General features: G+C 61.4%; 1 protein-coding gene across 1 annotated transcript; it reads left to right on the forward strand.

Annotated features, from left to right (window-relative positions):
- Positions 1 to 9,274: 9,274 nt before the first annotated feature.
- VSIG8 (V-set and immunoglobulin domain containing 8) lies at positions 9,275 to 16,160 on the forward strand. Its single transcript, XM_078076889.1, has 7 exons — positions 9,275 to 9,323; positions 12,548 to 12,723; positions 13,159 to 13,360; positions 13,448 to 13,669; positions 14,234 to 14,353; positions 14,660 to 14,870; positions 15,655 to 16,160. The coding sequence occupies exons 1-7, from the start codon at positions 9,275 to 9,277 to the stop codon at positions 15,929 to 15,931; spliced, it is 1,257 nt and encodes a 418-aa protein (XP_077933015.1). The 3' UTR covers positions 15,932 to 16,160.
- Positions 16,161 to 17,079: the final 919 nt, after the last annotated feature.

A 17,079-nucleotide genomic window follows, 5' to 3' on the forward strand; every position in this document is an offset into this window, starting at 1 on the left:
GCGGGGGGGGCTGTGGCTGCTGAGGATATGTGAGCTGTGAGCCCAGTGGGCTATGGGAGCCGGGGCCGTGGGCGATGTGTTGCTCTGGGGGGGATGGAAGGGTGCTCCCTGCTGGTGGTCCCTCCTAGCTTCACGGGCCCTTGCCCTGCATCCCCTGATTTTTGGGGCCCTGGGGATGTTTCCTTCCCGTCCACCTTCAGCACGGCCTTGCTCTGGCCCTGTTCCAAGTCCAGTTCAGAGGCCTTTCAGGGCGGGGGGCTGGAGCCGCTCTCTCAGGGAGGGGCTGGGGCAGGAGGGACCAGAGCTGCAGACGCAGAGCTCCGACCGGGCACCTGTGACTCAGACCACACCTGTGGGGGGTGGCATTTGCCCCCGGCTTACCCTCTGGCTCTGCCCTCCCCTGCCAGAGCCCTTTCCGCTCAGGTGGTGCCACAGCACAGACACCTGCCGTCCCCCCCCCCCCCCCAGGCACACCCAGGACCCTGCTCCTCACCCGACCTGGCTGCCCCGCACTCAAGCGGCCGGGCTCTCCTCACTCCACCTCACCCTGACGGGTGGGGCGCCCCACGGCCATTGCTGCCTGTGTTAGCGTGCCTCCTGTCTCCCCAGAACACTCTTAGTCATTCATTCCCTCATTCAAATGCTGCTTGAGTGCCTCCTTCGCTGGGTGCACGCTGGGAGCTCAGTGCAGCAGACCTGGGTCCACCCTCGTGGACGCTTCTCATCTGGGCCAATCTGCTCCTGTTCCTCCCTCAGCTGCTCCACCACATGTCTTGTGCCTTTACGATAGTCTCAGCTTTTTTGGAAGCAGCCTGATTACCAGGCTCCTCGTGGGCTGAAGAGCTGTGGTTCAGGGATGGAGGCTTTTTCCCGTTTTGTATGCCTGGGGGGTGGGGAAGGGCTTGCCTCCCAGCTCCCAGCCCCACAGCGTCACCCTGCCCCCTCCATACTCCCCTCCAATCCAGAGCCCAGTCTTGCCTCCCTCGATGGGTCCTGCCCTAGAGGAGACAGGGAGCCACTGCTGAGCGCGTCCTGGGTGTTTACAACGCCAGGTTATAGGGGCCTTGGGCAAGAGTCCTCTTTTCATAAGGCCCAGGGAGAGTGGGCAGGAAAGCTGCTCCCTATGCTTCCTTCCTCTTCCTCAGAGAAGCCTCCCCAGGTTCCTTCTCCACCTGCCCCGCCCTGACCAGGCTAGCTGCTGGGGAGGGGGGCTCTCACCCTCCTGCTCAGTGCTCCTGAGGACGCCCCTCCTACCTAGGGAAGCTGCTCCCTTCTTCCCAGAGGTCTTGGAAAGATGTGGTACTCGCCCAGGATGGGAGGGCTCCCTTGATCTCATGGCAGCACCACTGAGGTTTCTCGCACCTTCTGTGGCTGGCTTACTTGCTCAGGCTCCCTGGGTGAAGCCTCTTGCAGTTCATACCTGCAGAGACGAAGCCTTGAGCCCTTCCTTGTTCCGGGGGACCCTCCTGCCAGGAAAGCCAGAAAGGGCCTTGGGTGCCTGGAGTTTGCCCAGACCCCGACCTGAGTCACCCATCTCAGGACCAGGAGGAATGGGTTTCATCGGGGTGAGGGTCGAGAACAAAGGACGTTCCAGGCCCATTGCTGACTTGTGAGGCCACGTGGAGAAAAACGGGTGACATTCACAGGCTTAAAGCAAGGCTTGCATTTCGGCAGAACTGCTGCCTGAGAAACCGCAGGTCTGCGGGGTCTGGCAGAACCCACAGCCTAAAACTGAGACCATCCTGACCTGGCCTGGACACGGTAGGGGCGGGCAGCCATAGGTCAGAATAAAAGCCTGGCTTCAGAGATGGGGGGCACAGAGCCTCCTCTGAGCAGGGGAAGACAGTTTGGGGGAGAATCTCCCAGTTCTGCCATCAGAGTTGCTCCCTCTGGGAATTCTTGGAATTGGCCTGTGACGTGGAAGAGAGGTTTGGTTGCTCCTCTTGGGATTCCTCAACAGCCCTGCACTGGCCTCCTCGGGCTTCGGGACTGGCCTGAGTCGTCCGCAGGAACCCAGTTCCTAGAACTGGGACATTCCTCAGTGCCCGGCAGGCAGCTGGCTTCGGAGGCAAGCAGGGAGCATCTGGGCTGCGTCTTTTATAAACCCTCCGCCCCCTCGCTGAGAACGGCAGGGGAGATAGTGACAGGGAAGAGGTCCGCGGCATTAGTGGGGGCTCAGGGGTCGGGCTGCAGGAGCTTGGTGGCAGAGCCCGGCTTACAGACTGGGGGTGGGCCACTCTGGGGCAAAGCAGAGAGACGAATGGAATTCCTTGAGGACTTAGTGGGCCCAGAGCTCAGGAACAACCAGCCTCAGTCTTGTTGCTAGAGATTGGGCCTTTGGGCGGGTGGTGCTTTCCCCTAGGGAAGGCTTTGGTTTTCCCTCCTCTGCTCTGAGGCGGAAGTGAGCTCTGAACCCCTCAAGCCACTGAGGCAGCCCCGGGGTGTCTGGGAAGCTGCAAAGGGGAGACCCGTGCTGGGCGAATCAGGGAGTGTTTGGTGCATTGTCTTTGTTGATGTAAAGATGTTAGAAGCTTGTGGAAAAAAAAAAGAAGCATGCCCAAGCTACCGACTTAGTTGTATGGGTACCCAAGGGACTCCCCAGCTGCCTGTCCCCTGCTCCTTGGGTCTTCTGGTCCTGGCAATGTCAGACTGGGCTGGTTGGTGTAGCCTGGCAAATCCAGAGGTTGGGCTCCACCTCGGAGCCCTGGGTCAGGTGTGCAGGCGGCTGCCTCCCGGGCACGTGACCCCGGCTCCTGGCTCCTCCCGTGTCCCTTCCTGCCTGTGTGCCAGTTGCCTGCTCCCTATGCTTGGAGCCCCGTCATGCTCCACTGTGGCTTGGAGGCGGTCTCAAACCTTTGCACCTGCCCAAGAAGCAGCTCCAGTTGAGTGTAACTCAGCAGCCTTCCCTGGTGGCCAAGCCAGGCTGTCCCTGACTCAGTGGGGTGCTGGGATGTCCTCAGCAACCCTGACCACCTCAGCATCCCCATCTGTGACTCGGGTCACAGCCGGGCATTAACTGGTCTCAGTAAAACACTTTGATTAGGCTCGGATGAAAGAGGCTCAGAGAGTTCAAAGCCACACAGGGCTTTTGGGATGAGAAAAGGGAGAGTAGAGGGGAGACGCGGGAATCTCAGACAAGCGGTCTGGCTGTGGAGGCCATGGAGCTCCTCACTGCTCTCCCTTTTCATCTATGCCGACAGTTCCTTCTGCAGAGTGGGAGCCTGGAGACAGCTGTGCGGGAGGACGGCTCGCTCCAGACCAGGGTCTCCTCCGCATCCGAGGCTGCTGCCAAGGTGACCTGCCTCCTTCCCTCCCCCTCCCACACTCTGGGAGGTATCCCAGCAGAGCACCCAAGGTTACCGGGAAGAAGCTCATTTCCGACATCACAGAAATCCAGAGTCCCAGAAAAGACTAAGTTGCTCTTCATCTGCCCGGCTTTAAGTAGTTAGACCTTCCCTCTCTCTCAGCTTTCCTAGCTCAAGCTCCGCATCGCTCCTTGCATTCTGCATATCCTCTTGGGAGACGCGTGGCCATCACCTCAGTGCCCATTGATGGCTTTGAGGCTGGGACAGGAATAGGGTTGAGCTTTTGGGTGGCTTTTTCAGGAGACTCCTGGAAAGAGGAGTCAAGGGGGTGGGTGAGAATGGAGAGCAAGAGAAAGTGCCCAGAGCTAATGAGCTTTTCTGTATGGCCCTTGGGGAGAGACCATCCCCAGGCCTAGTGGGGTGAGCACCAATCAGAGAATTTCAAGTCTGGAAGGGACCTGCAAAGACCCTCTGGTGCTTGAATCTCCTTTGTAACCTCTAATCAAACGACTGGGCAGTTTGAGCTTGCACACCCCTAGAGACAGGATGCTCATGACCTCATAAGGCAACCCAAGCTATCTCAGACCAGCCCTGATGGTCAGAACGTCTTCCTGTGCATCCCCCTGCCAGCTGGGACTGCAGTAAACAGGTCCAGGCCCCTTTTACACACCACACCCCTTCAGGTACCTCATATCCCGGTTCCTGTGTAGTCTGGCTCCACTGTCCTGGCCAGCCCTGGCCCAGCTGTGCTGCCCCTGAGCCCCACCCCCTGCACCGCCTCCCCCACCCCTCCCAGTGTCCGGGCAACGGGAAACAAATGAACACAAGGAGAGCAGAGTGAGGGTTGGCCGGGCGGGCTTAGTGGAGAAGGCTGAAGCAGACACACCCCGGGCTTGTCTCCTGCCCCTGCCGGCCTCCACTGTCAGGGGCCGCCCCGGGCGCCGAGGAGGACCACCGGGCCCCTCTGCAGTATGTGTTGGGGGCGGAATCCACATGGCACAATCAAAAGCAAATTTTATTTCTATAAATTCAAAGCAATGTGCCCCTGGACGTGTGGAGTAACCCATCCCAAGGTCTCTCCACACACAGACGTGCAGGCGTCTGGGACGACCAGTCTGGGTTGTCTGGTCCATCCTGAAGGCCTGCCTCCAATCCCACTGAATGCCCTGCTGGAGTGGGGAGCAGCTCCCCAGAGGTCCGGGTCTCCAGGATCTTCCCCTCAGTGCGAAAGGCACCATCGGCCGACTCACCCTGCTTCACCCTCTTCTCTGGCATGTCTGGCACCTCCCTGGTTTATGTCCCGAGGACCGACACACACTCCCGGGCGCATCATGAGTGGTCCTCCAGAGCTATTGGAACGCCACTCCCACCAGGTCAGGGGGCAGGCCGCCCATCGCCGTAGCTCACGAGCCTGTGAGCGAGGGGGCACCCCTTCCCTCGCTGCTCTCCCCCCCAGGCCGGGCGCTCCAGAAGGACAGAGCAAGTTATGCTAATGGCTGCCGCTTGTGGAATGGATGAGGATCCCGCAGGATATGGATGAACTCCGTGAGGTGAACACAGCTCGGATCTTCAGAGTCTCTCCATTCTTCACCAGGAACCCACATACTCTTTCTAAGCCGTTCCCGTGACGGTAGCTCAGTTGGTAATGTTCAGCCCGCCCAGCCCCTCTGCTGTCCTGGCCTGGGAGCCGGCAGGCCCCGCTCCGGGATGGGGACCCTTCGTGCTGCTTGCCCTTGTCCGTCCGGGGCATCACTTGATGGGAGGGACTGGGGCACATCCCAGCCCCCTCCCAGGGGCCTCCCTTCTTCTGGGGGGGCAGCAGGAATCGAGGAGGCTTGGAAGGCCTGACAGGGGCTGGGGAGCTGCAGGGCTCAGAAGCTCTTGCCCACCAGCCCTGACCCGGCCTCAGCCCCTCAGCCCCCCAGCCCCAACCCAGTTCCTGAAACTGAGCCCACACGTGGATCTCGGCCTTCTGTCAGTCACCGACCAACACTTCGTCATCTGAACTCGGCAGTCTCCCGCCACACCAACTGTGCCCCCGTGCCCCCACTCTTCTCGTCCCCCTGTGGCCTCACCTGGCTGCCCGCCCACAACCAGCCCTTGCTGAGACCTGCTGGAAAGCATCAGCCGCAGAGGTCTTCTGCTTCTCTGCGACCCTGCGCCTCAGACGCCTGTCTGCTCTCCTGACTTGGTGTACTGGTGTCCCTCCCATGGCTGTTCAGACGTCTGCTCCCAGACCCTCTCCTCTGGGGCCACTCCTGGGGTCTGCTGCCTGGGTCTACACGGGGACCTGAGTGAGGGGCTAAGGAGCCTGCTGACTGTGTGAGTGTGTGTGTGTGGAGTTTCGTAGGGGGCAGGTTGCAGACCCAGGGCCCCGGAGGGGGGACGGGAGCTTGAGCTTGAGCCTGGGGCCCCCGGGAGCGGGGCTGGAGCGCAGGGCCTACAGGGCTGTGTGGAACTGCTGTGCAGGGCTTTGGAGGAAGACGAGGCTGGCCAAGGCCTCTGCCTGTCCTTCCCCAAGACATCGTGGGGCTGGGCTGCACCTCGGCTCAGAAGTAGCCTCTGGGCTCCTCTGGGTCCTGGGCCTGCCTCTTCCCTTCTTCTCGGTGTCTCCGTTCACTCCTTTCCACGCCTCTGTCTTGAGATTCTGCTTCTGTCTTAGGATAGAAGCAAATACAACCCACACTGGGGGGCTTGAGAGAGGATTTCTTAGGGAAAAGCAAGAGGCCCTTTGGAAATGTGTGCACTGGATCGCAGATGACAGCCTGGGCCCTCTCCCTCTTCTGTCTCTCAGAGCCTCTGATGAGCCATCGGGGTGTCACATGCATTTCTCTGCCCCTTCCCTGAGCACCTGCTCTCCCGATCACCCTCTCTCTCCCTGGGGCACAGACAGACCGCAATAGTCCCCTGGAGCTGTCCAGACCTTTCTGAGACCTGCAAAGAAAGTGGGTGGGGACACGGGATATTTGGAGGTAGAGACTGGGTGGGGGAAAGGGAGACGGAGGAGTTGGGGTAGGGGGCTCCCAGTGTTGAGGATGAGCCCAGAGCGACACATGGGCTGGGGGCCGGGCCTATGCTGTGAAAACCAGGTTGATACCCCAGGGCCCTCCCTCTGCCACCTCCCCCCCAAAACCCTGCAGGGCTCAGGGCACAAGGCTGGAAGGCTGGCAGCTTCATTTATGGGCCCCAAACTATAAGGAGGTGGCAATTAGCCCTCAGTGGGTCAAAGGAGAACAACAATGTGCTTTGCCTTTTGAGGCTTTGAGGGGCCCTAGTGTGGAGCCCTCAAAAGTGACTGTTCTAGGAGTATCTAGGCCCTCAGTCTCTCCCAACATGCATCCCCTAGACTCCAAAACCAGGACCCTCCTCTGAGCCAGTAAGACTGCCTCTGGTCGGTCCTGTCTTCTGGTTCAATATGGCACCCAAGCCCCACTCACTGCATCCCACCCCCCCCATGTCACTCGGGGAGCTGGACTGGTGGCGGGCTTGGGTTGTGGAGCAGGACTCCTGAGGTTATATTTATTAGGGGATGAGGTTGCTTCAGGTGGGCTCGTGCATACTTGGAACTCTCTCCCGAAACTTGGGACCTCAATTCACACACTGGTATATGTTGATATGACACTGGTGTTCTCCTAGAGCAAAGGGATGAATATTCTAGCCAATCTGGCATTTAGCAGTTGGAGACTGAAGTCTTTCTGTCTCATAAATAAAACCTCACTTTTGATCCCCACGAATCACCCTGCCCATATAACTGCCACTCATGTCCTAAACATAACCATAGCCCGTCCTAAGTCAAATCCCAAACTCAAATTGAACAAATCCCAAACTTAGCTAGCAGGAGCCCCAGCCCAAGTCAGTCTCAGCCTGGCCTTCAGCTTCCCGTGCCAGGCTGTGAGTGAAAGTAAACCCCTGTTCATGCCTTATCCTAACACGGACCCGGGCCACAAACCCCGGCCTCAGCTCCCGCTGTTAATCGAGCTTAATCTAGCCTTCGTTCCCATCCGAGCCTCAAGTTGAACCTTGAGCTCCTTGGTAATCCCAACTAACTGATCCAATCTTCACCCCAACTCTGGCATGAACTACCCAGGACCTAATCCACCAACCGTATACTCGAGTGTGTTCAATCCCCTTCTTCCTGGCCTACCGTTCTCCCCCTGTCTATCCCTGACCTTCTACACTTTCCCCCTGCGGGTGGGTCTATGAACCCACAGGGCCACCCAGCCCTTTCCTTGGGCCACTCTGGATTGAGAGTCAGGATGCCTGGGTGTCCCCCACTCTGTCAGGCCCACCGCAGCACCTGGGCTGCATCCCCTTTCTGTAAACTGGGGAATAATAATGATCCCTGATCTCCCAAGCCTGCAGGGCAATCCCATAAACTTCAAAATAAACAAGGAAATAAGGATATTCATCGGTACATCAGTGGGTCCCAGAGCACCCTGTCATCGCTGAGAGTGCAGGTGGAGAGGTTTGGAGCGCAAAGACGCGTGGAAGCCTTGTGCTTCCTTGTTTTGGGCTGCCCCTGAGCCCAGAACTCTCTCCAAGACTCTTCCCCCAACCCCTGCCCTCCCTGTGCCCCCTGCCAGGGAAGGGGAGGACCCTGGATTCCTCTGAGGGGGTTGAGCTGCTGCAGCAGGGCCACTCAGGACCTGACCCCCACCATCGTGTGCGGGACAGCCCTGAGACCCCTCCAGAGCACTAGCCAGGGCTGGTGCTCTGCCCTCTCCCTTTGCCTGCTAGGACCTCCCCACCCAGCTCCAACCTGCCCAGAACTGTGCTGGCCTTGTCCCCCCAGCGAGCTGCTGAGGTCATAAGGGTCCTGGTCTGCTTTCCTGGGCAGAGAAGCAAGGACAGACACAAAATGATCCCTAAAATAAGTATACACAGCAGAGACATAACTCACGTCGGGTGAGCAGGTGCACATGGGCTCGCCCCCTTCCCTGGCCCTCCTGGTGCTTCCCCCCTCCCCCCCGCTGCCCCCATGTATGCCCCTCACCCCCTCCACAAACCTGGCTCCTCTCCTCCCAAGCCCCGCTGGAATGGGGTTGGTTCTGCGGGGAGACGGGGGGTTTGATCTCCCCAGCAGCTCCGCTCCCAGGGATCCCCTGCCCTCAGGGCTGACCTCACCTCAGGTATGGGTGGGGGACACAGCTCCAGAGGGGCAGCCAGGGGAAGACCCCCATTCCCAGACGCCCCCCCCTTCTCTTGCAGCTCAGGAGGCTTGACTACCTTTGAAGGGCCAGAGGCCTCAGCGGGAAGGTGGGCTGGACATTCCCGGGTCCCTTTCACCTGCCTGGGCCTTCCCTCCAGCCTGTGTCCCTTTCCTTGCAGCCCCTTTCCACAGACCTCAACTTGGGGGAGGCCCCTGAGGGTCTGTCGGTGGGTCTGGATGCTGCGGGGGGGGGGGGGGGGGCGCTGAAACCCTGGAGCCTGCGGGGGAGGTGGAGTCAGACCCCTGGACTCAGTATTAACCCTTCAGGGCCTGGTCACCCTTCCTCCCCAAGCCTGACTCTCCTTCCACTTCTCCGTTTCCCCCAGAGAAGGAGGCAACAAATGAGTGGTGATGAGAGGAGCCCTGTGGACGCTGTGAAGTGGGGCGACTGTTGTTATCCCGAGGATGGGGCCAGGAGGAAGTGGAAGTTTAACAGGTGCCTAATTACAAGTCCCACTGGCCGCCCTGCGCCACTCTTGGGATCGGGAAGAGCTTGGGTGAGGGCCGGGTAATGCCTGGGTAGGCCACTCTGTCACCCTGATAATTAGGGTTCCTGGGGCTCCTCCCTAAGGCGGGGACCAGGCCCCCTCCCTCCTATAGAAATAACTCCGGTTGCGGCTGGGCACTCATTGCACCTTCCTGCCACCCCGGGCAGTGTCTAGGCCCTCAGTACCCCCTCCCTCCACCTGTCCCCACACGCCCACCACCACCGGCCCCCAGGATACCCAGCCCAGGCGGAGGAGACGCCAAGCCTAGAGACATGGGAGTTCGAGGAGCATTCCACCTTCTACTCGTGTGCCTGAGCCCAGGTATGGGGCCGGGCATCCAGCAGGGACACCCACACGATGCTGGACGGGCAGGGAAGGGGCAGCAAGGGGCCCGCAGACGAGCCTCGGAGGTGGTCGGAGGTGCCTGCTGCTACCCCACTTTGGATATCGCCAAGGGGCCTCTCCCCAGGAGAGCCTGTGCCTGAAGGTTTGGGGCACGTGTCTACGGGGCAGGAGTCCCTGATGGATCTTTGCTGTGTCTGTGAGCCGTGTGGGCTCAAACATGCATGCACAAGGTGTGCATGGGAGTCCAGGCCTGCCTGAGAACTGGGGGGGCCTGGGGGCGGGCCGGGGTGTCAGGTGAGCAGCAAAGCTGGAGGCGCTGAGGAGGAGCCAGGAAAGACCCCTTCTCCTCAGTGTGTACTATTCCTGGAGGAGGGACCCACCCCGGCCCCCAGGCTCGAGCCAAGGGCAGGGAGGGGCTTGCCGCGAGAAGGCAGAGCCTCGGTGTAGTCTGCGTGGGTGAAGCAGGGACGTCTGCTCCGGGCCCCTGAGCTCTGAGAGCTCCTGGGTAGCGCCACACCCCCAGGATGAGGCGGGGGGGGGGACGGCGCCTCCCAGGGCCCCCTCGCCCCACCGGGGCGCACCCTGAGAGCAGGGCTCAGGAGCAGATGCCGTGGCTGCCTGCCAGGCTGGGGCAAGTCCCGGCAAGGGCCCTTCTGTGTGGGCCTCGCTGGAAAAGGCTCTGAGACCCTCGTGGGGTCTGGATTTGGCACGAGGGGGTTTGTGGGAGGAACTCGGGGAGGGGGGAGCGTTTTCAGCCTTTGTTCATGCACGTGCGCGCACGTGTGTGTGCGTGTGTGTGTGTGTGGTGTGTGGTGTGGGGTGTGGAGTGGGTGTGGGAGGGCAGACCCGGCCCCCCCCGTGTATCCAGGCTCCAATGCCCTCATAAGGGCTGCTTTTCTCTCCTCCCTCACCTCCAGGCGGAGGGTTAGGCGCTGGGGAAGCAGCTTGACAATTCACGAAGGATTTACAAGCTGAGAGTAGACACCCCCAGAGGGAGTGCAGCCCTGGGGCTTTCGTGGGGGGCCATGCATCGCCCCTGCCCCTGTCCTCCCTCCCTCTCTCCGGGGCATCCTGACCAGCTCGCTCTCCCACCCTGGCTTTCTTCCCTCTCTCCAGCCTCTCTCTTCTCTCCCATTCCCTGGAATACTTCCTTAGTGCCACAGCAAGAGGGACCAAGGTGAGACAGCAGGAACAACGTCCTCAGGGGAGCGTGAAGGGGTGTGGAAAGGCTGGAGCCCTGGCGGGAGGTTTAGAGGCTAGGTGAGGCCCCCTGGCCTGGGACCACGGAGGACACAGCCTCTTGCAGTGTGGTTCAGCCTGTCCCTCTTTCCCAGGCCCCTTCCCTGCATCCTTGCCCTCCTGCCCACTAGCCCCCTGGGTATGGAGACAGGCCTCAGGGTTGTGGGTTGCTCCCAGCAGCCCTTCCTCGGGGGGAGCCTCTGCTCTCCGCTGGGTTCTGGCTCCTACCTGGCGTGCCTCCAGCTGCCCCGGGATCTGGCAGTCAGCATCAGGATCCTTATCTCAGGAGAGCTGGCGTTCTCTTGGCCTGGGGCTGGAGGAGGCGGCCCCGGATCCCGTTAGTGCCCCAGTGGCCAGCCTACCTGCTCTGGGTCCCCCTGCAGCCCAGGGGGTTAGGGTTGCTCCCTACCAGGGGTCCGAGGGGCAATTTCAGGGATCCCTGAGGGGTTGGGGGTGTTGAAAGGGCCCCTCTGGCTCTTTAGAACCAAACTAAGCTTCTGCAGGTGTGTCGAGTCTTGAACGAATGCAGCCGGGGGACTCTAGGAGTGTGCGGTGGGCGCGTCTCCTGCATTAATATGTACCGGTGTTTGTGTGCAGATGTGGGTCTGTCCGGATCTGACGGTGTCTGGGTGGGGAGGACGGTGGGACTGCATAGGCCGACGTCTGCATTTTGGAGGTCTGCAAAAGTGTGTCACTGTGTGACCACACGTCACTGCATGTGTGACACTCTAACAAGAACGGGGGCCCCAGAGAGATCGAGAGACGGGCAGAGCAGAATGAGTGGCTGAGACCTGGGCTGGGACTCCAAAGGATTTGCCGGCTGTCACGAATGCAGGAGGAGATGAGCCAGGCTGGGCCAGGGCCCAGGGCTGCAGGAGTCTGGGAGGTGGAGCCTGCCTGCCCTGCTTGCTGAGGTTGGGGCCCCGCACACCACCAACCCCCCCTCCCCCCGCTTCGTCTTCCTCTCTGGGTCCAACCGGTTGGGGCTAGTGCTTGCCTGGGGCTTCAGGGTAGGGAGGGCAAGGAGCTCAGGCCTGAGCTTCCGGATCCTGGCTCCTCACCCCGGCTGAGTCAGTAGAGCGAGGGCTGTTAGGAGCGGGAGGGGCCCCAAGGGGAGCGAGCATGAGAGGGCGGCTGCCCCGGACCACACCACCGTGCGGGGAAGGACGCAAGCCACAATGCCGTGGCATCACGCGAGGCTCAGACCGTGCCGCAGACGCATGCGGCCCTATTCCCAGGCACACGGCACCGCGCACCGCCGGACAGACACAGCCAGGCCCCTGCTCACAGCTGCCCCCTGCCGCCACAGGCACAGATGGCCACCCAGAGCACTTACACAGCCAGGCACACGCGGTCACACCCATGCAGTCATACCAGACGCACACACAGGCACGTCCAGCCTCCTGCTCCTCGGGCTGGAAAGGGACCCTGGAGGCCGCGGTGTCCGTCCTCCTGCCTCCAGACAGGTGCGTCTCACTGGCCCAGACAGAGGCGCCTTTTAACGAGCCAGGCTTCTCCATCAGAGCATTTAACAACTCTGGCGGCTTCATGTGCTTACACACACACACACACACGTCATGTATGTACGATACCCTACCTGGTTCTAGGCATGAATACCCCTACGTACGCCGACGCAGCCGCAAGTCCTCATAAGCACCCTACATGCACCCGTGTGCGCACGCAGTCTTGCACAACCACGCACACACACAAGCACACGTAACAGCCGTATACACACAAACAGTACTCCGAAGCAATCCCACAGTTACAGAATACGGACCCGCGTACACGAGTATGCACAGACCTCACAGAACAATCCCTGCATTCTCACACGCGCACACACGTGCTGAAGGCAGCCACCGCTTCCTAGGGAACTCCACCGAGAATGGTGGAGAGAGGGGCTGAAGCCGACCCCCCACCCCCTGGTCTTCTCCCCCACCCCATCTGCCCTGCCCCTCCCCTAGCGCTGCTGTCTGCTGTGCGGATCAACGGGGATGGCCAGGAAGTCCTGTACCTGGCAGAAGGTGACAGTGTGAGACTGGGCTGCCCCTACATCCTGGACCCCGAGGACTATGGTCCCAATGGGCTGGACATCGAGTGGATGCAGCTCAATTCAGACCCCTCACACCGGGAGAATGTGGTGAGTGTCGGGCTTAGGGTTCCCCTTACCATACGCTTCACAGTGTCTACCTGCAGGGCGCCAACACCCTGAGGGGAAAACGAGGGCAGATAAGCAAGTGAGGACCTCGAACTTACCCCATGGACTCTCTGGGGATGGGGGCAACAGGGACGAGGGCTCTGCAATCACAAATCACAGTCCGCCTTCTCCCACCCGCTCCAGAGGAGGGCACGGGAGGCCTCAGGGCAGTCCCAGCCTGAGCTTACACTTTCCAAAGCGCCTGATCTCATCAGCTCTCACACACTCACTACCAGGTTAATGGGTCTGGTGTCATCATCACCATCATTACCATCAATAGAGTCTCCGAGAAGTTCAGTGAGGTGCCCGAGGCAGCCGCGCCATGGGGGGCTCCTTGGCTCTGCCTGTTTCACCATCTCCGTGTTCCCTTCTTCACAGTTCCTTAGTTACCAGGACAAGAGGATCAACCATGGCAACCTCCCCCATCTGCAGCAGAGGGTCCGCTTTGCAGCCTCGGACCCCAGCCAGTACGATGCCTCCATCAACCTCATGAACCTGCAGGTGTCGGACACAGCCACGTACGAGTGTAGGGTGAAGAAGACCACCATGGCCAGCCGGAAGGTCACCGTCACTGTCCAAGGTACAGCTGCACGCCTCCGGGTGCCCCTTCCCCAGACTTCGGAGCCTCTTGCTGGGCCCTGGCTCACACCTGCCCCATTCTCTGCAGCACGGCCCGCGGTGCCCATGTGCTGGTCTGAGGGCCACATGACCCACGGCAATGACGTGGTGCTGAAGTGCTTTGCCAATGGGGGCACCCCGCCGCTCTCCTACAAGTGGGCCAAGATCAGCGGGCACACCCACCCCTACCGCGCCGGCTCCTACCACTCACAGCACAGCTTCCACTCCGAGCTCTCTTACCAGGAGTCCTTCCACAGCTCCATGAACCAAGGTGGGACTGGGCGAGCAGCGGGCCCCGGGGTGCAGGGAGCAGGGTCTGGGACAGGTAGGTAAGAGCTAGGCTCAGGTCCCGGCTGCATCACTGCTGGCAGCACGTCGCCCTGCCTTGGCTTCATCTCACACGGAGAAGGAATAATGACGTCTACCTTCCAGGGCCATGTGAGGAGGAAATGGGGGGGAGACAGGGAGAAGCTGCACAGGACTCACAACCAGACAATATCAGGGCTGGAGGGGCCTTTAGAATTCCTCTGGTCTAACCTTGTCCTCACTGTTCAAAGAAGGACACCAAGGCCCAGAGAGGGGACACATTTCCCTGAGGTCACAGGGTGAATGAATGGTGTCTCTGTCCTGTTGCTGGGAGAGGGGCCTGCCTTGCCTCTCTGAATGCTGGGAAAGCGACTTACCTGGAGAGTGGGGTGGGCCTGTGTGTGTGTGTGTGTGTGTGTGCACACCTTCCCTCCTTCAGGCCCCACCGGCAGTGGCCTGGGCTGGGGTGGTGCTCTCAGACACCAGGCCCCTGGCCTTCGCTCCAGCCCCCTGGCGTTCCTTGTTTCAGGTCTGAACAATGGTGACCTGCTGCTGAAGGACATCTCCCGCGAGGATAATGGGCTCTATCAGTGCACAGTGGCCAACCACGTGGGCTACAGCGTGTGTGTGGTGGAGGTGAAGGTCTCAGGTGGGTGCAGTGACAGTGGCCCTGGGGGCCCTGGGACCGGGAGGGCGGGGCTGGAGGAAGCTGGGCTGTGTTTGGAGACCCCCCTCCCCCGCTGCCATCAGTGTGTAAGGCTCTGCTGGGGGTGGCTGGGAACCCCTGGGAGAAATATGCACTTTGAGGGGTAACTGGCATCTCCCCATCCTTCCTCACTGGGTGTCCCAGGGCCCTGAGATCCCCCGGGGGATCCTTGCTCTCTTTCCCACAGAGGACCCGCCCTGGCACCTCCTGGTGAGCCAGGCACCTGACTGTCTTTACTTCTCTCCACAGACTCCCGGCGCATAGGCATGATCATAGGCGCAGTGCTGGGCTCTCTGCTCATGCTGGGCTGTCTGATGGTGGGCATCTGGGGGCTCATCTGCTGCTGCTGCGGGGGCCCCGGGGCCGGCGGCGCCCGCGGTGCCTTCGGCTACAGCAACGGCGGCGGGGTCGGCGGAGGGGCCTGCGGAGGGGCCTGCGGCGACTTGGCTAGTGAGATCAGGTAAAACCTGATGCATGCTGCATGCTGCCGAGCGGCAGGGGACCGGCGCCCTGCCCCTCCTCACCCCTGCCTGCCACCGGCCGGCCGGGATCCCCACCCCCACCCTGCCTGCCATCGCCAGGAGTGCTGGGACCGCAGCATGTCGACCTGCCACTCGTCGTGGCTCCTCTCTCCCCCTCCCGCGCCAGTCTTCACCTCTACCCCCCTGCCCTCCGTTTCCCTCCTGTCTGTGCACCTCTCTGTCCATCTTGTCTAGACTGTAAGCTCCTGGAGGGCAGGGTCTGTATTTTTGCATGTTCCCCCTATTTCGCGCCGGTGACAATTCTGGACATGCTTATTTAAGAAGAGTCAATAGTAAGAATAGTGCCAATAACTTATATTAGAAACCAACTAGAAATAAAACTAGAACAAGACTAGTCGTGCTAATGGCTGCAGTGCCCTGGGGATGGAGGAAGAGAGGGAGCAGGACGTTGAGGGGCAGAGGCGCGGAGAAGAGAAAGCGAGAGGGCCAGGCTGGTGTTAGCTAAGGAGAGAGGGACAGGTAAGGCAGCTCCTCTGGGTCCCCGCGAAGGCGGGCGGCCGTGCGCACGTCGGACGGGCACGGAGGGCTCCTGAGCGGGGGCCGCGGCGGGGCCGCCGGCCAGGAGGAGGCCGAGGGAGAGGCGAGGCGCAGGCGGAGGGAGGGGCGGGGCCGAGAGGCTGCCGGCTTCCCCGGCGCCCGCCAGGCCGTGCCCACGCCGCGCCCGGAGGAGCCCGCTCACCCGCCCGCCTGTTGTTTCCACAGAGAGGACACCGAGGCGCCCGGGGGCAAGGCCAGCGGGCGCGGCCGCAGCGTCACCCACCTGCTGGGGTACCCGACGCAGACCGTCAGCCGCTCCCTGCGCCGCAAGTACGCGCCCCCGCCCTGCGGCGGCCCCGAGGACGTGGCCCTGGCGCCCTGCGCCGCCGCCGCCGCCGCCTGCGAAGCGGGCCCCTCCCCGGTCTACGTCAAGGTCAAGAGCGCCGAGCCCGCCGACTGCGCCGAGGGGCCGCGGCCGCGCACCGACGGCCTCCTGGTGTGAGCGCGCCAAGGGGTTGCCCGCCCGCCGCTGGGGACGCGCTCGGCCCCGCGCCCGCCCCGGGCCTCCCGGCCACCGGAGCCCACGGCGCCTCCCCGGGGCCCGCGCACGAGGCGGCGCCCCTGCCTCGGCGGGAGGGGCGGGGAGCGCCGAGCGCGGTCGAGGCCGGAGGCGGAGGGCCCCGGGGCCGGGGAGTGGGTGCGGGTTCGGACTGGCCGGTGGCGCGAGAGATCGGAGCTCCCAGGCGCGGTGTTAGCACAATAAAGCACCTGTAAGACCTCAGACTGCTGGCTGTGGTTCCGCCGAGGGCGGCGCGGGGCCGGGGACGCGGGCCTCCCCGCCGGCCGCTGCTTCCGCCGGTTCCTCCCTCCCACCTGGGGCGGGCGGGCTGGAAGGGGTAGCTGGGGCAACTGCACCGTACGTCCCGCTTTCCCCTCCCATTCCGGAAGGCAGAGGAGGGGAACCGCGGGACTGACCGGGATGACCTCCCCGAAGGTTCCCAGCCATCCTCCGCACTCTTCTTCCTCCTCCTCCTTCCTCATCTCTCCCGGGCGTATCCCTTCCTTCTCAACTGCCAGGAAGGGTTTCAGAGCCACGCTCTGCGGTAGAAGACCTTCGAGGGCATCCAGTGTAACCTCCCCCAGCCGGCCCCCCCTTTAATGGAAAGGGGATGGACATTTATTGGGAACCCATTAAGTGCCAGGTGCTTTCCAATATTTTTGTCTTCTTTAATCCTTGCTCTAGTCGTATGATGTCGTGCAGTGTCCCATTGTGCAGATGAAGAAACCGGGGCTTGAGGGATAGATATCTTGGCCAAGGCCACAAAGGTAATAATGCAGGTGTTGATCCAGGCATGTTTGACTCTAGGAGATCAGGCTGTTTCTCTGATAGCTGAATTCCTTCTACAGCATTCCTGACAAAGGATCCTCCAACCTCTTGGGTACCTCCACTGGCATCTGGCTATCTCCCAAAGCAGTCCATTCGGCCTCTGACTGTCAGAGAGAGATTTCTTCTATTGAACCCAGTTTTTATTCCCTAGAGCTTTTATCCCCTGGTCCAAGTTCTACTCTCAGGGAGCCCTAAGCGTCACATTTCCAAGTCAGCTGCCTCTGGGGGACCAAGTGGTTGGACTCTGCACAGGATGGCTGCAA

The sequence above is a fragment of the Halichoerus grypus genome, chromosome 7 (genome assembly GCF_964656455.1).
Source record: "Halichoerus grypus chromosome 7, mHalGry1.hap1.1, whole genome shotgun sequence".
In the NCBI taxonomy this organism is placed as follows: domain Eukaryota; kingdom Metazoa; phylum Chordata; class Mammalia; order Carnivora; family Phocidae; genus Halichoerus; species Halichoerus grypus.